Here is a 20866-nt window from a genome sequence, read left to right as displayed (position 1 = left end):
ATGATTTCTTGCCTCTCTGTTCTTGAAAGCTCGTGAAAATTAAGGCTGTCTTATGAATCTTATGTGTCCACTCTTTGGAGAGAAATATTATAGCATCAACTCCTTATGTAATATTGTCAGTTTATTTTTTTCTGATATAAGAGATTTGACAATAGAAATGTACTAACTTTTGCTGTTTTTTTCCCCTTTGTGTTCAGGTTTATTTTAAAAGGGCTTCTTTACAATGCAGAATATTTAGACTTTATTACACATAAATGATAACTTGTATATATATTTTTAAAAAGCGTAGTCTAGAGGATAGAGACTTTTATGGATGCCCGTAGCTACCAGTTACCTGACAGTTGTGTTCCTTGCTTTTTCTAAAGTTTCCATTTTGCTGTGCTGCAGTGTACACATGCATTTGGCACATAAGCCTGAGAAACAGTGTATGAACAAATACTGAAGTGACAGATGTACCTCCAGAAGGATGTATAAATTGATTTTTTTGTCCTAAAACCTTTGTTTTTTCCCCCAAATTCTCTAACTTTATACGTCATTCCACATACCCCATTTTATTGCTATTATGGCTGCTCTGACACCATTGTTTTCTAGTCACTTGATATATTTGGAGAAACACTGAATATTTGTGCACACAACAAAGGCATATTTTATGTTTTCTAGGTCTTTAGCTATTCCTCTTCCTAAACAAGTTCCTTCTGAATAAAATGGAGCACTTTTATAGGAGGAAATATGAGTTCATCAAATATTTATTTATAGGTTTATGGTCTCTTAGTTGTATTTTCTTTCACTCAACCTGGCACTCAGTTTTATTTTGCTTTGTTTGGATTTAACATTTATGTGGCATCTGCGATATATCGATCTGTTACTCACAGGGTCATAGGAAAATTTTCCAGGACGCCTATTTTCTGATTAACTTGGAAATCAAATAAGAGAGTGGACCCATTAGTTATAAATTGACACTGTCTGTTTTCAAGGGAAGAAAGAGAGAGAAGGAGGGAGGGAAGGAGAAAGAAAAGAAAAAAACGAAGGAAGGAAAAGAAGTGTTAGATTTTCCTAACTTTAGAGTGAGAGAATTATAAAGCTGAAAAGGACTTTAGAAATAATCTACTTCAGTGATTCCCTACCTCTTTGACTATGATGCTCTATTTTTAACAAACATATTTTTCCATGACCCCACATAATAACAACTGTTCTTTCGGTAAATATTGATAAAAAAACGTGGAAAATTTTTTTTATGAATTTATTGACATTTAAAAATTAAACTTGCATCTGTATACATCTGGAAAATTAGTGTGTATGTATTTATATTATATATATTACTGACATCCTGGCTGGGGATGATTCTTAGTACACATAAAGATTAAGATTTGAAAAATTTGTGAAATATTTCTGGGGCCAAATGCCATTCAATCAGGAGGCACAGAACTTCTTCAACTCATTCTTTTTTTATATTTTAAAAGTGAAAACCAAAAGAAATGAAGAAACTTGCCCAAGATCATATTAACTAAAAATTTGCATTAATGATTCTGCTAGCCAAATAATTTTTCCATATTACATACTCAATAAGGAATTTGTCAATTACATACCTAGGTAATTCAAGCCGGATACTTGAAGTAGGGATGACTTTAGCTTATAGTTTTTTTTTGGTTTAATTACCTCAATTTTGCTTGTTTGTATTAATGTATGTTAAGACCAGTTTTAGTATTTCAGCCAAGATTAGAATAAAAAGTATTGGCCCATGGTAAATTGATAACAGTGGTACTGATTGCATTGCTTTCAGTTAATAAAGAAGCACTAAAGGAAAATTTTAATTTACTGATTTGATATTTAATTACACATTCACATAAATTCATATGATCCTTCAGATCTGATAACATATACTTCTAGTAATTGAGTTCCATAAATATTTTTAACCCATCACCTGAATGGTCAAAACATGTAACAGACTCAATAGTTCCTAAATTTAAACTTTTAAATGATAGGAAGGTAGTTTTTTATAGTGTATATAATTCTTCATTAAATTTCAAACAGCATTATGAACAGTGAAGCTCCCTAAGATAGCCCTATAAAGACTAAGGCTTCTCCTGGGATTATGAGGAAGAGTAGAACTGGCTCTTGAATGAGGCAGGTCACGTATTCCATAGCACAGACATGGTTTGAAAAGAACAAGTAAATCTGGGGAATTTGACCAGCTGCTCATCCTTGTGCAGTCACAGGACTGCACAAATGCCAAGGTGTCACCTCTGAAGAATTGGGAGGAGAAACCTTGGATTCAATGGTCTCTTCCTGGAAGTGACAGCTAACCATTATGTAGAAAAAAAGAAACAGTTTTCGCCTACTGCTGAAGTGGTTATATTGTAATAGGTTTATTTTTCACTTTCAAATATTTATTATGTCTTGGCAGTGTTATTGATAATGCTCAGGAGAATCATTTACCATCTTTAAAGTGTAATAGAATGAATAAACTAGTTACTATTGGATTCCAATAACATTTCAAATATATTAATATAAAGTTGTAATAATTTTAAATATAACAAATCCCCTTTGTAGCCCATTGCAATGGACTGAATATTTGTATCCCCCTCCGTATTCTCATGTTGAAATCCTACTGCCCAATGAGGTAGCATTAGGAGGTGGGGCCTTTGGGCAGTAATTAGGTCATGAGAGTGGAGCTCTCATAAATGTGACTAGTGCCCTTATAAAAGAGACCCCAGAGAGCTCTTTAGCTGTCTTTCCTGCATGTGAAGACCTAACCAGAAGTTGGCAGTCTGAAACCCAGAAGAGTGTCCTCTTTAGAACCCAACCATGCCAGTACCATGGTCTCCAATTTCCAGCCTCAAGAACTGTGAGAAACAAATTTCTGTTGTTTGTAAGCTACCCATCTATGGTACTTTGTTACAGCAGCCCAAACTGAGTAAGACAACCACCTTTGTCACTTTTTGCTCTGGAACACATATGAGTGAACCCAGCTGAGGCTGAAGCCACTGTACAGAGTTGCCCAAGTGAGAAGCCACTGAGTGCAAATCAGTACCTGTAATTCAGACTGTCTGTTCCTGAGGCTTATTAATGGGCACACAAAACAGATGCTTGCTGAGAATTGCAGACGTTTGAAAAGGAATAGGGAGAATGAAGGAGGAGGTTGTATATTTGGGGCATACAGATTCCATAGTGTTTTATTAAGGGCCCTGATGTCACTTTCCAAGACTTTGGATTCCAGATATTTTTGCTCAATTGATGTTTCAGAGCTTCTGGAGATGCATTGGTTGACTCTGCCTGAGATTTCTTTGGGATCACTCTTGTTGAGATCACCTTTCTATTCTGGGCCTTGAAGAGTAATGTTTTAGGTTGTTGAATCAATGTTGAACTCCTTAGCCTAATCAGTTTGAAGTTCTCATTTGAGTTGCTTTTTTTTTTTTAAAACTGGGCAAAGAATCTTGACTTGCAACAGACCTCTCTCCTGATTTGCCAGTCACCAGTCACATGGTCTTGTCACACCTTGGTTTCAGGGAATGTGAAAGCCCAGCTCTACACATGCACAAACATTCTTCACATAACTTCAGGTTCTCTTGGTTACTCTTGTGGGAGCCCTCATCTCCTGATTGATCCAAAAGCAGTTAAATTTCTGGGACTAAAATATGTTTGCTATGAGAAAGTAATTTGTCTCCTGTGATGCCTTGTGCGTATTCACAGGAAAAAACAATGAAAGTCATTTGTTTAAAAAATTAACATTTGTTGCTTTCCCCTAACTTTCCATAACTTTGTATTTTTGAAAAGGAATTTTGCTGATATTTAAGTTTGTCTCCTACTATATGCTATATTAAAAAAAAATTAAGACAGACACTCTCTGCCCCATGCTCTTCAAAGAGAATATCAAGTACCACTAATATTCTATACTTATGACTACCCAAAATGTGCTCTATGAATTTAATGATGATCCATCCAGATGTTTTCTGTGATGGAGAAACAAATAAAGAACCTGTCTTGTCAGCTGGTCTCCTCAAAAACATCATATCTGAAAAGAGCCTTTAATGATTTGTTCTGAGAAGTCAAACAGCTACCAGAATAACTGCTAAGTAGCCCTAATTAATGGGCGTGGCCACCCTGAACTGATATAATCATAGCCTAAAGATAAGAAACTATACTAGGAAGCCTGTGCAACCATATTGAGGATATAGTTATTAATATAATTTGGATTTTCTGAAGTACGAAAACCATGGGGCTCCCCCTTGCCAATAATGGCTTCAAGGACTTGACAGCTTTTTAGGCATTAGGGACATTTGGGGGGTTATCCATATGTGGAAAATTACACCCAGTGCTTCTATTGTAATCCACTGGCATTCCTTCCCAAACAGGGACCTTTCCATGATAGCTCTGAGCCACATGATTATCTGGGAGTAGGATGGCATGAAAGGAGCTCCCATTCAGAACCCTACCTAGTTCTTCAGGCACCTGGAGCAGTCATCCAGGTCATCAGCCAATGAGGATCATCACACTGAACCTGAAGGTGGCTAGAGAATTCCTGCAAAAATCCCTGATTCCTCATTCCTCCAGGCTAACCACGATACTCATTCACACTTTCTTCCACTATAGCCTTTATACACACAGTCATCATTACATTTCTTCCTCCACACTGGACTCTGAAGGCACCTGGAACAAATTTCTGACTACAGTCATACCCAGTGACACTCTATGACATGATTTACAGGGCTGAGCTTACATATACCTCCAATTGCTTTGAGGACTTAATGTTTTTAATTTTCCATTCAAGATCCCAGCAATACCTGTTTCTTTTGGACCTTTAGCTGGTGGAGAAACTCACAAGATCCATATCCTTTACATGATTTACCAATTGCCCATGGCCCTGGAATAAATTATCTTTAATATTTGTATAAGGAAAATAAAGTAATAGACAATATTATAATTATTTTGGAATTCTGCTTTCTTGAGTAGGGTGGATTTAATAATCCTTAAGATCTTTCCAAGTGTTAGAATTTCTTATTCTATATGACTTGTCTTTACTATAGAAAGATTGACTTTTTTTTCCCTAAGAAAACAGTCCAACAAGTGTTGAGTGTACTCGTGGCTTACGAAAACAAAAGACAGGGAGGTGCTGTGAAAACCAAAGGATTTCGAAATCATTAAAACCAAAGGATTTCGTTTAACAAATCCTGGTGCATTTAAAGCAACATAATGGCAAAATACCAGTTCTACTGAAGCCCATTATGAGAGCCTCCTCAGGGTTCCTATCATGGACTAGATATAGATAAAACTCTCATGGACTGTTTTTCAATACTCCAGGAAAATGCAGCATCCTTGGGTGGACTGTTATTACAATAAAGACCAAGTCATGTTATGGAAAAGTGCCTTTGTAGGTTTTAGAATGGTTTGCTTCTGATGTAAATCCCAGGTCACTGATAGATGATTACAAAGAAATACATACCTTTATGTCCAGGAAATTCCCAAGTATTCAGAAAATTTATTTTATGTTGATGGTTTTCCCTAGAGCTACAAAGACTGAGATTGAAATCATTTGGGAAAACTGTTTCAAATATTCTCTTTAATTTACTCCTTGGCAACTTAGTCAAACAGCCTGCTTGGAAGTAATCTACTTGCAGAACCTAGGTGGAGAAAAACCTGCCACACTGTATAATTCACGGAGCATGTTTTGGCTCCCACTCCGCCAATCCATTTTAAATAGTGGCTAGTGCCCTGCATCTAGCAATACATATGAGCAAACAATTGAGCACAGAAAAAAAAAAAAAAAAAAAAAAGGCCCCACAACTTGGCATCCCCGTGGACATTAATCTTTGAGAAGATCAAATGGATCCAACTTTCGCCAGAGTTTAATAGCAAAGCTGTCACATTTTACACAAATGAGTATCCAGTCGTCTAGCTAATGGAAACAGGAAACCGGGAGGAGCGGAGAGGAGGTGGGGCCGCTGACTGGACTGTTATGCAAAGTGGCTCCTGTTTTTAGGGGAGGGGCCGGGATGCTCCGCATGACAGGAGAGACGAAGTAGTTAAAAATTATTACTCGCGAGGGGCTGGAACCTCGGCATGTGGGTATATAAGACGGCGCCTCCAGCGCAGAGCTGCTGCTTTGCTGTTGCGGGAGCCGCGACCAGGAGGTCGCATGGGCCCAGCCCCTCACTTGCCAGAGGCCGAGGAGAGGCGCCAAGGGCGCGGTGGGATCCAAATCGAGGCTCCTGCCTCACCTCTGGGATAGACACGGGACCCCCTAACTTCTGTTGCCTCTCCCGAGACGCGCACCCTCAGGGTCGTGCGCTCTAGCCCGGCACACTCGCGCGCGGCACCAGCGCGCCCGGCGCCAGGTCTGGCCAGAGGCGATGCGTGCAGGGGGCCGGGCAGTCGGGTTCGGGCGGCCGGAGTAGGGCCCCGCGGGGAGGCAGGGAGACAGCGGGGTTAGAGCCCCGGCTGCGCGGCGGGCAGAGGCCCCTTCGCTCCACGCCACACCTGCTGCCGCCGCAGCCGCCGCCGCCGCGCCGCGATGAGCCGCGTGGTCTCGCTGTTGCTGGGCGCCGCACTGCTCTGCGGCCACGGGGCCTTCTGCCGCCGGGTGGTCAGCGGTGAGTCCGGGGCCATCCGCCGAGCGCACGAGCCGGGAGAGAGGGCGGCGGGGCGCGAGGACGGTGCGGACCGGCCTGTCCTGGGGTGGAGGCTCTCCGAGGGGTTGGAAACCCGTGCGGGGTAGGTAGGGGGCCGGAGGAGGCAGGGGGGAATTGATTGTATTCTGCTTTCTCCCCAGCCCCACTAAACACACAGAAAAGTTTAACTGTTTTGGAAGCGCCAGGTTCAGTAGCTGAGAAGCGAGCCCCGCTTAATCCTGAGCAGTACAGCGTTGTCTAGGACTAATGTCGACTTTCTTTGTAAGAGAGTTGGCCGCAGGGTAGGGCTGGTACCTGTAGAAGGGGTGGGGTACGGCGTAGGCAGAGGGAGCCCAGAGACAGAGGAACCGCTGCAGAAATGCCACCCCATGTCGTCCTGGCTCGACTTCAGTCCTCGCCCGCACAGGGTTCACTCAGATGATTTCCGAGACCAGACCTGTTCGCCGTGTGGGGCTCACAGACCCAGGGGCATGCAGCCTTTGTTCTCAGGAGGGCTGACAAAGACCAGGGGACTGGTCGTTGTGTGAGGACGCCCTTACATACCTCATTCCAAGTTGGGGACTTCTCAGAACATGAAGTCTGCTCGAGTTGGGTTGAGGTGTACATGGTCATCGATGCAGGTTTGTGCACACAGTGGGTGCCCAATTAGGTCGGTCGAGTCAGTGCAAGGGAAATGGATCGGAATTGGCAAGCTTCCCGGAGCTGGCTTTGATTTTTCTTTTCCTTCCACTTTCATTGTCCTATTGTTGAGCAACTCGTGTTGCATTCATTCTCCCTTACTTTTGGGGAAGGTCTCTTAAAAAACATAAAGATTCTCAAAAGCCTAGGATGAATGAACAGGACCTTACAGGAAAATTGAGCATGGCTATCCTTATTGAAATCTCTTGTGATGCTAATTAAAGTGTTGCAATAAATATTTGTTGAATGTATGTGGGCATGTGTTTTAAGTGTGGGAAGTTTTTTAATGTAAAAAGCACGAGTTCCTTTTCACGTTCTGTGCATCTGTGTAACAGGTGTCACTAGAGGTAGAGGTAGATGACAGCTAACAGCAACTTAATCAGTAGTGAAACTAGACCTTTAGAAACTGGCATATTAAGCTTAATCGTTACTGATCTTCCCTCAGCAATGTGATGTTCTACATCTTCTGAATATAATCCTTCAATGTCTGGTTATCAATCACTCTCCACTAACTTTTTGGCCCTCAGGAGACACTGGAATTAAATACATTGTGAAATGTCACTTGGAAGTGCGTGTTGCTTACATTTTTTTCAGGCTGTTATTATTATTCATTTATAAAATGAAAACTTTACAGTATCAAACAAGGAGGTTACAAAAGCCATAGCATTAGATCCCATTCCCCCTATTTTAGCTTAAAAATAAGTTCACCATAAAACTCATCTGAATGTGTAAATTACTTATCTGACTGCCCTTGTCTCTGTCAGATTTATTCTTGCAAATGAATTAACAGCAGAGATCAGTCTTTGAGCATAAGGTGTTTCTTAAACACATAGAAACACTTCATTGACTTAAATAATATCCACTAGGTATATTCTTATTGTATGCCTTAAACTTTGCAAAGGGAGAAAAAGAATACATAAAGTTAAAAAAAAACTTGAAAAAATTGTTGATGAAAAGTTTATTTTGTGTTCTATTATTGCATAAATTGCTGCAAACCTTTTGCTCTGTTTTCCTATTAAGTATTTATAGGCATCTTGTAGGTGCCATCTGGAAAATTTCTAATTAACTGAACATGATCTATTTGATTTAACATAAATGATGATGTTTACTTGATATTAAAACAGTTATGTTTTTTCTTATGAATAATTTAATTGTCTTTGGCCTTACAAACTCACATTGAAATCTAACCATTAGAAATTGATTTGTGATTTTATCCTTTGAAGACTAATTTTTTACAATATGTATTTCAGCCATAATGGCATGAGTACAGAGGCGTTTAAAGCCTGACATTTTGCAAGTAGGTCTAAAGTCTCCCTGGTTGATGTTAAGCTTTGAGAAGTACATAAACTTTTTCATGCCGTTAGGGACCATTTACCAAAATTCTACTCAGCTGTCTGTCAAGTGAAACAAACTCTTTGGAGCCATTATTAGGAGCATACTTACAATATATGGAATACATTTTCTAATTATTGAATATCAGCACAACCATTTATAATTTCTATTCAGTGTACCAAAATAATTACTGCAGAAAGAAAGACAGGAACTCTCAAAATAATGCTTTATAGCAATTCTCATTTTAGTACTTTATTCAATAAGATACTTTCTGATACTTTTAGCTACACCACGCTTTTTAAAGTTGAGAGCATTATTTATAAATGAAGTGAAAATATTTAAATGAGAAATAACATTTCAAACATCATCATAATCTGCCCCATAAGATTTAATAGCAGCTAGCAGTAATAGAAAAGTATTTGTGTAGATTACTGGCTATGCTTATTTTGATTCATGGATAGGCAATAAAAATATAAACTATAAGGATAATGATCAAACATTTTTTTAGTGAATTTGTGATTCTAACTTGGGAACTACTTTTAAGGTCTTGGACCTGTACTGATTTGTTGTACACACAGATGTGTAGAGGATATCTCTGGGGTCTGCCATCATTTAAATCTGTGAAGTGACTGGTGGGTAATGACATCTTTAGAACAAAGGTAAGAGGATTTTACTTTTGGGTATAAGGATACATATGAAAAAGAAGAGTTCAAAATTCAGGTCTCTGAGATGGGAGGATATGTTTGAAGAGCACATGCATATTCTTAAGCATTTGAAGTGTTTTGAAGTAATGTGTGTGTTTGTTTTTACTTTCTCTTTTTAGTGCACACAGCAGTGATCCATCAACCTGTTTATGCTGCAGAAAGCATTAAGTGTATTTCATGGTACCGCCACATTTCTGCAGAACACTTTAATATGTATTAATTTGAGCTTATTTAAATTGGCAAACATTTTATTTAGAAGACTGGGCGATTTAGACACTTCCGTTTTGATCATGCGAATGCCACAGAATATTGCAAAATCATGGGTGGTGACCAGTAACCTAGATCAAGGGAGATACAAAAACTTTTTAAAATTAAAAAGAAAAAACTGCTGAGCGTATTCCAGCCTAGGGTACTATTTTCCATGACATCATCAAAAGCATAAAGTGATGACAGTGCAGTTTTCAGAGATGCAATTACTTTAAGTATCTCTTGGGCAAGAAAAGAACAAATTAATCTTATTACCAGTCATGTAATAAACTACACATTCACCATAGCCATTAATCCTTAACGGCTGTTTTTCATCATTTTATGGTTTTGTTTTTGTAATTCTTTTTCTGGAAGATGGCAATATCTGTTACATTAACATTAGAAAGTGGACAGTGTTGTATAAAGGTGTCCAAAGTGGAAATTCAGCTGATGGTCTCACTAGCAATTTTACTTTCTCCAACCCTCTCTCTTCTGTTAGGTACTTTGCACACAGGTGGACGGATGGACACAAGATTGTTTCTTTCACTGTTTTAACATATTACTGTTAATGTAACACAGCCTGACAATTTGACTCCTTGTAATTGGGAAAAAGTTCAGTTTGGACCTTGTTTGTTTTACTTGGAAAATAGAAGGGCTAGATAAAAAAAATCATTAAGGACATAAAGGGTCTGAAAATCTGAGATAGATGTTCCAATATGGATCCTGTGTCTAAATGTTCAGTAAAAGAAAATCTACATTCTGCTTAGAAACAAACCCTCAATGTACAACCCCTAGTATATGTTAGCCATCCGGTATCAATAACAGACCAATGCTGAACGTGGTAACATAGGTCATAGTAATAATGTACATATTAATCAATCCCTTTATTCATGAAATTCTTCACCTTAGAAAAATATATCTGAGACCTCCATGGAGGCAGCATAGAAATCTGGGGACATGTATGAACTGTGGAGCCAGTCTGCTTGGTTCTAAACACTTTACCATTTATGAGCCATGTGAGTTTGGCAAATTATTTAACTTTTCTATGCCTCCCTTGCCTCATTTTTAAAATGGGGTGAAAGCACCTTCATCACAGAGTTGTTGCAGGGTTAAAGGGGTTCAAACACAGTAGTGCAGGTTGTTTCATGGACACAGCTGCCGGCCAGGAAGCTGTGAGGGGGCGCTCAACGCGGCAGTCCCTGTGCCTGCAGCTGAGGCAACCTGGAGGAGAGCATAACTTTTTCAAGCTGAGCAGCCTGTATCACCAGGAGAGATCATCTTTCCTAATTTACCCAAAGGTGTGGATTGTGCTAGCAGTGAGGCCCTGCACACTGAACTATTGATAAATGTCAGGCTTTTTTTTTTTTTTTTTTGGCCATGCCACATGGCATGTGGGACTTAGTTCCCTGACAAGGGATTGAACCCGTGCCCCCTGCAGTGGAAGCGCAGAGTCTTAACCACTGGACAACCAGGGAAGTCCCCTGTCAGGCTATTATTATTGTCATTATTTCTTTAAAACTCCTAACCACTCTCACTTTTTAGGTGAGAAAACTGAGGTCAGGAAAGTTTAAATAATGTCCCCAACATCCCCACAGTTCCAGTACAGTTCTGGGATTCCAAGCCAGCTCTTAGTGATTGAATGCTTGAATTCTTCACTCACGCAGTTTACAATTTATCTACTTGGTTTACAATTTATTATCTAGATCTTGATTTCAAATACTGGATTAAAAAAATAAATTTCATACCCTTCTCAGAAAGTTTGTGATACTTCCCAGGTGGAGATGTAGGGCTTGCAGATGCCACCATCATGCAAACAATGACCAAGACTACAGTTTTGGTTGTTTATCAATATAGGAAAACGGATTCGAGCACAATCTTAATAGTGCACTATGCAATTAATTGCATTATAAAATTTCCTGAAAAAATAAAATTTATTATAACAAAACATTTTTATAATGAAATGTCTTAAAAAGTAGGTGTAATATTGAACACTGAAAGCAGAATACTTATGGTTGAGAACATTCCCTTTTTTAGTTTGAAAGTTTTACTATTGGAGGTCATGTCACATTGTATGTTGTAGTTGCAGCATATTTATTCCTTTGATTTTGAGTAGAGTAAGAAAGAATTATGAAAAACAAATTATTCTGTGGGATTCTAGTAAAATGTCCAAAGTCTGGTCAGTCTGCTTTGGGGAAGATTTATCATGTAGGTCCTCTTTTGTACAACTTGGTTTTTTTCTTTGCAACTAAAGGTAGATCATAACTGAACAACAGAAATTCATAATCTTCCATGTTTTTACTGAAAAATATGATATAAATTCAATGCTTATTTAATTAATTTGACAATATATGATTATAGTGTGAGGTATAAGAAAAATGTTCTTACTTTCATAACTAAATGAAGACTTAACTTCCAGAAAATTGATAAATATAAGCAAATCAAAGCCAAGTCATAGATCCTTTCTATTCAGGAAGAAAAAAGTAAACTGCCATGACTTTATGAGTTTGGCCCTGCTTTTACATTGTTGCTAAAAGCATCGAAAACTCTGCCAATATTTAGCGCTAAAGGAATTTTCATGACTGAGAAAAAGGACAGAATTATCTATGCATGGAAATAGTAGCAGAATCTTAGCTGTGATAATGATAGGAATGTTTATTTTAGTAGGCAATACTGAAAATTATCTCTAAATTAAAGTGCATGTGTATGTATGTAGTTGTGTGTGAGTGTGTGTGTGTGCATGTGTGTGTGTGTATGTATGAAACCAGGAGGTGTAGAATCCTGGGTGAAAGGTCTTTCTTGCACATAAGCCAACAATCAAGGGAGGTTTCCCACTACAGGTGTTAGGTAACATTTAGTAAATTATTGTTAGACAGTATCAAGGTAGCCTTAGTGTGATAAAAACTACTCTATGGTTATCTGAATATTTTATGGGTGGTAGGATAGTAGATGGAAGATTAGATGTAGTAGATGGAAGACTAGCTTTCTGCTGGTCAAAATAGTCGATGGAGGATTTTATCTGAATATAATATTTAAAAGTAAGAGAAAAGGAAATTCTCTATGTGATCTCACAGAATGAGAAAGGAGCTAATTATAAGTGTTCCCTAAGAAGATTAGCCTTTACCGAAGTGGGAAAGTTGCTTCGAGAAGATCCGTATTAATGGGACTTTTCTGGGAATTAGGGCAACATTTGTTTCCCAGCTGTTGGGAGTTCCACTGCTATTACAGCCAAGTGTGATCAGCTGAAATCGTGGTGAGCAGTTCAGTAGCTGCTGTTTCTGCTGATTTTGCTGCAACTTGGACCAAAGTTGCACCATAAGGTGGAAATCAGTAGTAAAAGAGAATTGGATATGAAGAAATTCCCAGTGTCAGCTTTAACTGATTTTATATAGAGATACCATAAAAACTACAATGTATCTATAATTTCCTTAAAACTGCTTTGCTAGATCTGAACTGCTAGTGACTTTTCAGTTTAAAATTTGTGGACACAGCTGATATTCAATTAATGCACTTTGGAGTTAATATCTGTCTGTAGTTGGTAACTGGCCACTGTCCTGATCCTCTGAGATTCCCCCTGCTATGCAGCCACTACAGTCTGCATCCCCTCATCTAAGACCCTTGGACCACTCCATCATCCACAGCCAAAGCGAGGATGCCCGGCATAGAGAGTGCCAAGGCTGGCTGTGATCCAGGGCTTGTGCAGTATTAGTTCTTAATTATTTTAAATATAATCCCTGTCTATGGATTTTTCTTTAATTATTATTGTTATTATTTCTCTACAGACTAACACTTATCTACAGATTGACATTCCTAGTACCTAATAGTGATATTAGGAATTTCTACAAGACACTTAAAGCTCTCTTATGTATTTAATTAGAAGTGCTATTTTAATTTTATAAATAAGGTAATTTTCGTCATCATTCTTGTATTCTTACCATAAGTAATAAATCTCTGCTGCATTTATTTTTAGTACGTCAAAGATAATGAGAAGAGACTTTTAGCATATATGTCATACCTAGGCATTTTCCGAACTTGTGCTGGCTTTGTTACATAAATAATTTTTACTCATTAAAACTTCTGGCTAATCTTTTTTTTTTTTTTTAATTTGGCTTCTTTCTATTATCTTGCAAAACAATCTCATTGGACAACTTAATATTTCACAAGTGCTGGAATCAAATTGAAGTCTGAGAGTTCTTGGAGTAAAAAACTGAACAAACTGAAAACTCAAGGGAATGTAGTCCAGATATATTTTGAGACTTAGAAATATGAAAAAGATGTAGAAGATAAAAATGGAAACAGAGCTTGCTTTAAAAATACAGGCATAAAAATCACTAAGCTTAATGGCATTGCTAGAGTATTTCCAGGAACAACCATTTTAAACAATGAAGACATCACAAACCCTAATAATAAATTAGGAGAAGTTTTTAAAAAATAATAATTTTATTAGGATCAACCATTGGGACTTCCGTGGTCATCTCTCCAGGATTATTTGTTTCAGACTGGTTTGTCCTCTTGACGTCTCTTTAATCCAGTTTCCCCGTGGTCACTCATAGGAGCCTGTTATTTTTCATTAACAATTAGTTGGGGCAGTCTCTTAATTTGTTCTTATTATTCAGTGTGTTGCTCCTGGGTCCAGATCACAGTTAATGAGACAAAGAGGACAACTGGCTGTCTTGCTTGCATTGCTGGAACTGCTCTGTTATTAGTTGGCTGTTCTCAGCAGTGTCAACTTATTGAATGCCTATTACTCAGACACTGTTGTGAGGTTAATGGCCTTCCACTGATTTCTGCTCCCTCCTGCCTCTAAGTGTCATCACCAGTCATTAATTGCTGATTCTGGGGGAGAATGGATGTGATACCGACGCTGGCTCAGTGTGATATACTGTAATTAAGAATACAAAGCTTGAATGCTTTACTTTTTTTGCCAATGTTTAAATATAATACACCCCCCCCAGCCCTTCACTACTGTCAAATTTTCTTGATTGGCTACAAAATTAAATGAGTAGTGAAAAAGCCTTCAATCCCAACAAGAATTGTAAGCAGTGAAACTATGCCTTGATTTCTTAGCATGAAGTAATTTGCCTTAATTTTACATAAAATACTAGATAGTCTATTTTCCAAGGTCAAACCTCAAGCTGAAATCAGAGGGACTAAAAGGGTAGTGGAAGCTGTGGACAGCAGGCTGTGGTTAAGGAACAGTGACAGAGAGGGATCCACGGCAGTTTTTAAAGTTGACAACAGAGATCAGAGGTGAACCAAGGAAGCTAATGAAAAACAAAACAAAACAGCATGACTGTTCTGGAGATTGCGTCTATAATCTTGGCATACATATTTGGTGGTAAAAAGAGGTAGGTGTAGGGCTTCCCTGGTGGCGCACTGGTTGAGAGTCCGCCTGCCGATGCAGGGGACACGGGTTCGTGTCTCAGTCTGGGAAGATCCCACATGCCGCGGAGTGGCTGTGCCCATGAGCCATGGCCGCTGAGCCTGCACGTCCAGAGCCTGTGCCCCGCAACGGGAGAGACCACAGCAGTGAGAGGCCCGCGTACCGCAAAAAAAAAAAAAAGAAAGAGACAGGTGTAAACAGTACAACAATAGGAATTCCACTGCTAAATCCTGTACACTGTAATATCCCTGTTACACATATATAGCTGTATTATGACCCAATATGATCATTCATATTTGTAGTTATGTCACTAAGTAATTAGGAATATTCATTGTGCTCAATTCCTAGAGGTATGTGAAATTCAATTTTAAGAGGGCTTTTAAGTCAGACTTTCATTGCCTATGTATTTAAGTCTTCACTGATGTAGTCTGAGCAGAAGTATAGTGATGTCACAGCAATAAAGCTTGATAATAAAAGGTGATATTTCATTAAGAGGTCTCAAGAATTATTTTAAGCTTAACTTGTGGTTCCATTTAATATCTTGACACAAGTTTATATTCTCTATATAGTGACTTCTAAAATCATTAATAGATATCAGGATAGATGGTTAAACTGAGTGCTGTAATTTATAAAAACCTTTAAAATACCAGTGAAAATAAAAATTACATTTTCAGTTTCACCTCCAAATTCTGAGTATTCTATAAGTACTCTAGCAAGTTAACCTGTCACTTCTAATACAATATTATATTAATAAATTGGTTTTTAAAAATTTATTTATTTTTGGCTGTGTTGGGTCTTCATTGCTGTGCGTGGGCTTTCTCTAGTTGCTGCGAGCAGGGGCTACTTTTCGTTGCAGTGCACGGGCTTCTCACTGCGGTGGCTTCTCTTGTTGTGGAGCACGGGCTTTAGGCGTGTGGGCTTCAGTAGTTGTGGCACGTGGCCTCAGTAGTTGTGGCACGCAAGCTTAGTTGCTCCACAGCACATGGGATCTTCCTGGACCAGGGCTCAAACTTGTGTTCCCAGCATTGGCAGGCAGATTCTTAACCACTGTGCCACCAGGGAAGTCCCCAATAAATTGTTTATTATTAGTGTTACCTTCATTCTGACTTCTGTTAACTTTCAATTTTAATGTATTTGCTCTCAGATATATACAATAAAAACAAATATTTACACCTTAAATTTGCCACTTTATTTAAATTTCAATTATTTAAATGTATTCACTTCATGATACCTTATGTAAATTTGCTTTTTTTACTTGTTTTTAATAATTCCTTTATGAATTATGATTCTTATTTCATAATTTTGACCTTTTAGCTTCCTTTACTGTGAATACCTGACATTTTTTTAAGCTACTTTCACTCACTATGGTGTCAGTTTTCAAAATCTAAGCCAGGAGAATTATGACTTCCCTTTACAAAAATTTCCTTGATATACTGTGTTTAAAAGTTTATGTTACAAGTTTATTAGGGAATCAATTTGCTTTTGTAAATTGAAATAAGAATCTAGAAAATAAACTTTATGCAGCGGTTCAATGGGAGAAGCAGTCCTGGCAGATTGTTTCTGTTTTGATTGGTTCTTTCATTTTAATTTGTAGTAAGTAGCATTATGAATGTAGTTCAGATAATCAGTACATGGGCATCTTTTTTCTTCAGGCCAAAAGGTATGTTTTGCTGATTTCAAACATCCCTGCTACAAGATGGCCTACTTCCATGAGCTATCCAGCCGAGTGAGCTTTCAGGAGGCACGCCTGGCTTGTGAGAGCGAAGGGGGAGTCCTTCTCAGCCTTGAGAATGAAGCAGAACAGAAGTTAATAGAAAGCATGTTGCAAAACCTGACAAAGCCAGGAACCGGGATTTCTGATGGTGATTTCTGGATAGGGCTTTGGAGAAATGGAGAGGGGCAAACATCTGGTGCCTGCCCAGATCTCTACCAGTGGTCCGATGGAAGTAGTTCCCAGTACCGGTGAGTAGGGATCCTGAGGACGCAAAGGGGGCTACTCAGAGGGCAGAGGACAAAGGGAGATTTCTGTTATCTCTAGAGGATGTCAGAATAGAACAGGCGAAGTCACTGAGAAGTGTTCCTGCTGCTCTGTACTTGGCAGAAACTGGTATACTGATGAACCTTCCTGTGGAAGTGAAAAGTGTGTTGTGATGTATCATCAGCCAACAGCCAATCCTGGCCTCGGGGGTCCCTACCTTTACCAGTGGAATGACGACAGGTGCAACATGAAGCACAATTACATCTGCAAGTATGAACCAGGTAGGAACCATTGTAATTCCGTAGGAGCAGATTGTGTGCATATTTGCTTATATTAAGTTTTATCTTTAACCTTCACTACCTTTGGCTTGTTTTGTTTTTCTGCTGTGAAACATGGAATTACTTTGCAGTTTGATGACAAAGTATTGAAGCACACTAGGCTATAAAGCAAACTGCCCTATGAGTTAAATAGAAGGGAGCAACTAGAAAACATCCAGAGGGGTTTTTTTAAGAGAAAATAATTATTTCTAATATTAAGGCCAAACTGTGTTTTTGTAAACAGATTTTATGAAGAATAAATATCTATTTAAAAATATTTCAAAATTTAGTATAGTGTGTGTGAAATAGGTGTAAGACACCAAAGCACCTGTAGGTTTACACATCTGATCCGTAGTTCTTTAGATTTTCTGGTGAATTTAAGGGAAGCAATCAACATTCTCCTGGGACATTAGCTTATCATTTCATGACGTGATACTTGGTTTGTGCTCCTCAGTGAAAGTCAGAGAACCATGGTGCAGAAAAGTAGGAGCGTGTGCCTCGTTCTCCGCGTGATCCTCATTCTTTGGAATATGCCTCGGCAGGCAGTTCGCTTTTGTTTGAACTCTCCAACTTATTGCCGTATGGAGCACGTGGGAAGATCGCACTGACCTGAGCTACGCTAGTGCGGTTTCCTGTTGAAATAGTAAATTTGAGTTCCTTTGACTAGAACAACTCAACTGAATTGATATCTGACCAAAAGAGAGACTAATCAGAACGATGTAAACTCATCGTTTTAATCATCAAAGAAAGTCAAATTAGATATTTAGGCTATGAGGATTTTTTTTTTTTTTTTTTTTTTTTTTTTGCTGTTTTCCTCTTTTCAGTGTTTGGAAGTTTCATTTGAACTCTTCCAAGGGCTGTCTGCTTGACCTCATAACATGTGTTCATGGAAGGCAATTACAATCAAGTACTGCTATTTCCATTATTCTGTTGAAATTACATGAGTCTTCTTCTTCTCATAAGACTGTAAAGCACAAGGGATTATTTGGATTAGATTTACCCTTCTCTTATGTTTATCCTGTTCTTGAGTATATTAGCCTACTTTCTTTATCCCTGGTGAGTTTAGTCTTTAAACCTCTTGGTTGCTAAATGCATCATTACCCTCCTAGAAGCCTTTGCAAAGCTATATCTGTTACACACTTAGGTTCTTTGTCTTAATTTTTTTCCTAGAAAAATATGAAGTTGAAATTCTTTGATATTTTAAATTTGTGACACTGTGTGCTTGAAACTATTAAATGAAACAAAGTATATTACAGCATATTCTTAATACAATATTATCTTCATTCTTTGAGCTTTTAGGTGACCCTTTGTATTTTATTTTATTTTATATCATATTTACCACATTATTCAGGTCACTATTCCCCCAGAATCCTCTTGTTTTGTATTAGGTAGTCTAGGTTTATGTTACTCATGGAAGAGCATTTTAGACATAAAATTAGTTTTTCATTTATCTTCTATATTCTACCTAAATCTTCAAATACCTATAGTTTTTTAACAAGATTCTTTCACGTATTTTTTGTTTTTGAAGCACATGTACACTTCTACAGTGTAAAAGTTCCTAGAATTATTAATGTATGGAATTTTTCTACTTTGTTTTACTTTAAATATTTTCATTTTTATATATTTTCTATGTAGTTAACCTTCTTTCCTTGAGCTTAGTGTCTTATTTATGAAGGATGTTGGTTTGATTAAATTCCTTGCTTGTATAGTCAGTGCTTTTCTGATGGTAAGTAGTTAACTTCTTTGGCTCCGGATGCGCAGGCTCAGCGGCCATGGCTCACAGGCCCAGCCGCTCCGCGGCATGCGGGATCTTCCCTGACCGGGGCACGAACCCGTGTCCCCTGCATCGGCAGGCGGACTCTCAACCACTGCGCCCAGGGAAGCCCAGTAGTTAACTTCTTAGTGGTGAGGGGATCGGAGGATCAAGTAGTGAGACTAATTACAATTTACAGATTATTTTGAACTTTTTTCTCCAACTATACCAAAAGTACCACGTGAACTTAGTCTCCTGCTTCTGTTCCTGTGTACTGTCTAATAGCATGGCTACTGATATCCGAAGTGGTAAAAAATTAACCTAGCTCTACAGAAACTGAATAATTCACGGCTGAGTTTTCTCACTCTCTTCTCCACCTTTTTTTTTTGTTGTTGTTATTACTGTTCTGTGCGTTGAATATCTATTCTTTGGGTCTGTCAGTGTTATCCAAAGACATTTTAAGGGGATACTTCTGAATATTTTTATATTTATTAAAATTACATTAAGTACTCTTTTTTTTTTTTTTTTTTTTTTTTTTTTTGTGGCACGCGGGCCTCTCACTGTTGTGGCCTCTCCCGTTGCGGAGCACAGGCTCCGGATGTGCAGGCTCAGCGGCCATGGCTCACAGAGGGCCCAGCCGCTCTGCAGCATGCGGGATCTTCCCTGACCAGGGCACGAACCCTCGTCCCCTGCATCGGCAGGCGGACTTTCAACCACTGCGCCACCAGGGAAGCCCTACATTAAGTACTCTCGCTCTTAGACATTAAAAATAGTATGTAGGAGATTATGTTTCTAAAATTTTGTTACTTAATCGGCAGTTGCAGTAAAGTTTGTTAAAATATTTTAAAGATAACCAGTTTTATGTTGATAAATTGCATAATATCTGTATTATTTGTTCAGCAAATACCAGTTGAGCACCTAGGGGCATAGAGTGCCTAAATTCTGTGTAGGCTAGGACTGTGTTGGGCAAAGTATCAGGGTAATATACGTGTATAAGAATAATAAATATCATTATAGGATGGTGTATGATTAAGCTTCTAATGAAGAGAGACTATGTGACCAAATTAGAGTAAACATGACATTGAAATGATTTAATATTCTAAAACTAATGTAAGATGCTGCATGTGTTTTTTTCTTTTCCATTAATTGACAAAAATAAACAGAATTATATTTTTGGAACAAATGAAAACAAATTTACAGGTTATTTTCTTAGTAATTCAATTTATTTTCTCTGAACTATTAACTTAATGAATAGTGCCCTAGGGAAAAAAAAAATTAGGCAAGAGAGCAGTACCAGGTCATTGTAAGAAATTTCAACAGTTTTCAAGTGTGTGACAATTGAAGAAATCTTGCCTCATAAAACCAGGGAAAGAAACAACTTGCAAGCCTTAATTTATGATTATTTTTTAAAGAAGTAGACACTATTGGAAAGCAAATCTAAGATGACATTGTTTGTAGGGGACAGAAATGTGCTTTAGAACATTTTTACTCGAATCATCAATTCCAGGTGCAGTCCATATGCAGTTATCTGCTGCTTATTGTTGTGATGAGAAATCTAAATTATACACCAATAATAGTACAGAAATAATCCTGCTGGTCTTTGAATCGCAGTTAGTGTCTCATGTTATGCTCACCAATTCTTGCCTATCTTTTCCTACTTTTGTACCTCCTTTGTCATTATTACCTGTAGTCGGTTATCATCAGCATAGATGCTCTGGATTGCTAAATGCAGTTTGGGGTTACAGGGGTTCACCCAGTGGATCCAAGTTGCAAAGAGATCTTTATTCAGAGGTAATTAAATATTGACTTTATACTTAGATCATTTCATATAAATTTAAATTCAAAATACAAT

At 38.2% G+C, this 20866-nt stretch overlaps 1 protein-coding gene across 6 annotated transcripts in view; it reads left to right on the top strand.

Annotated features, from left to right (window-relative positions):
• Positions 1 to 20866, top strand: part of CHODL (chondrolectin) — a 347429-nt gene that overhangs the window by 320639 nt on the left and 5924 nt on the right. For 4 of the 6 annotated variants that reach the window (XM_060010455.1, XM_060010457.1, XM_060010458.1 and 1 more), the window contains 2 exons: positions 16619 to 16928; positions 17068 to 17225. In XM_060010455.1, the coding sequence (XP_059866438.1) occupies positions 16663 to 16928; positions 17068 to 17225 (424 nt within the window). In that variant the 5' untranslated portion in view covers positions 16619 to 16662. Of the gene's footprint in view, positions 1 to 6079; positions 6588 to 6880; positions 6888 to 16618; positions 16929 to 17067; positions 17226 to 20866 lie in introns of those variants that run through there. The other 2 variants (XM_060010454.1, XM_060010459.1) reach the window with 2 other exon arrangements.

This window comes from Delphinus delphis, chromosome 4 (genome assembly GCF_949987515.2).
Source record: "Delphinus delphis chromosome 4, mDelDel1.2, whole genome shotgun sequence".
Taxonomy (NCBI): Eukaryota; Metazoa; Chordata; class Mammalia; order Artiodactyla; family Delphinidae; genus Delphinus; species Delphinus delphis.
Note: the sequence above shows the minus strand (reverse complement) of the source record. Positions and strands in the feature narration are given on the sequence as shown.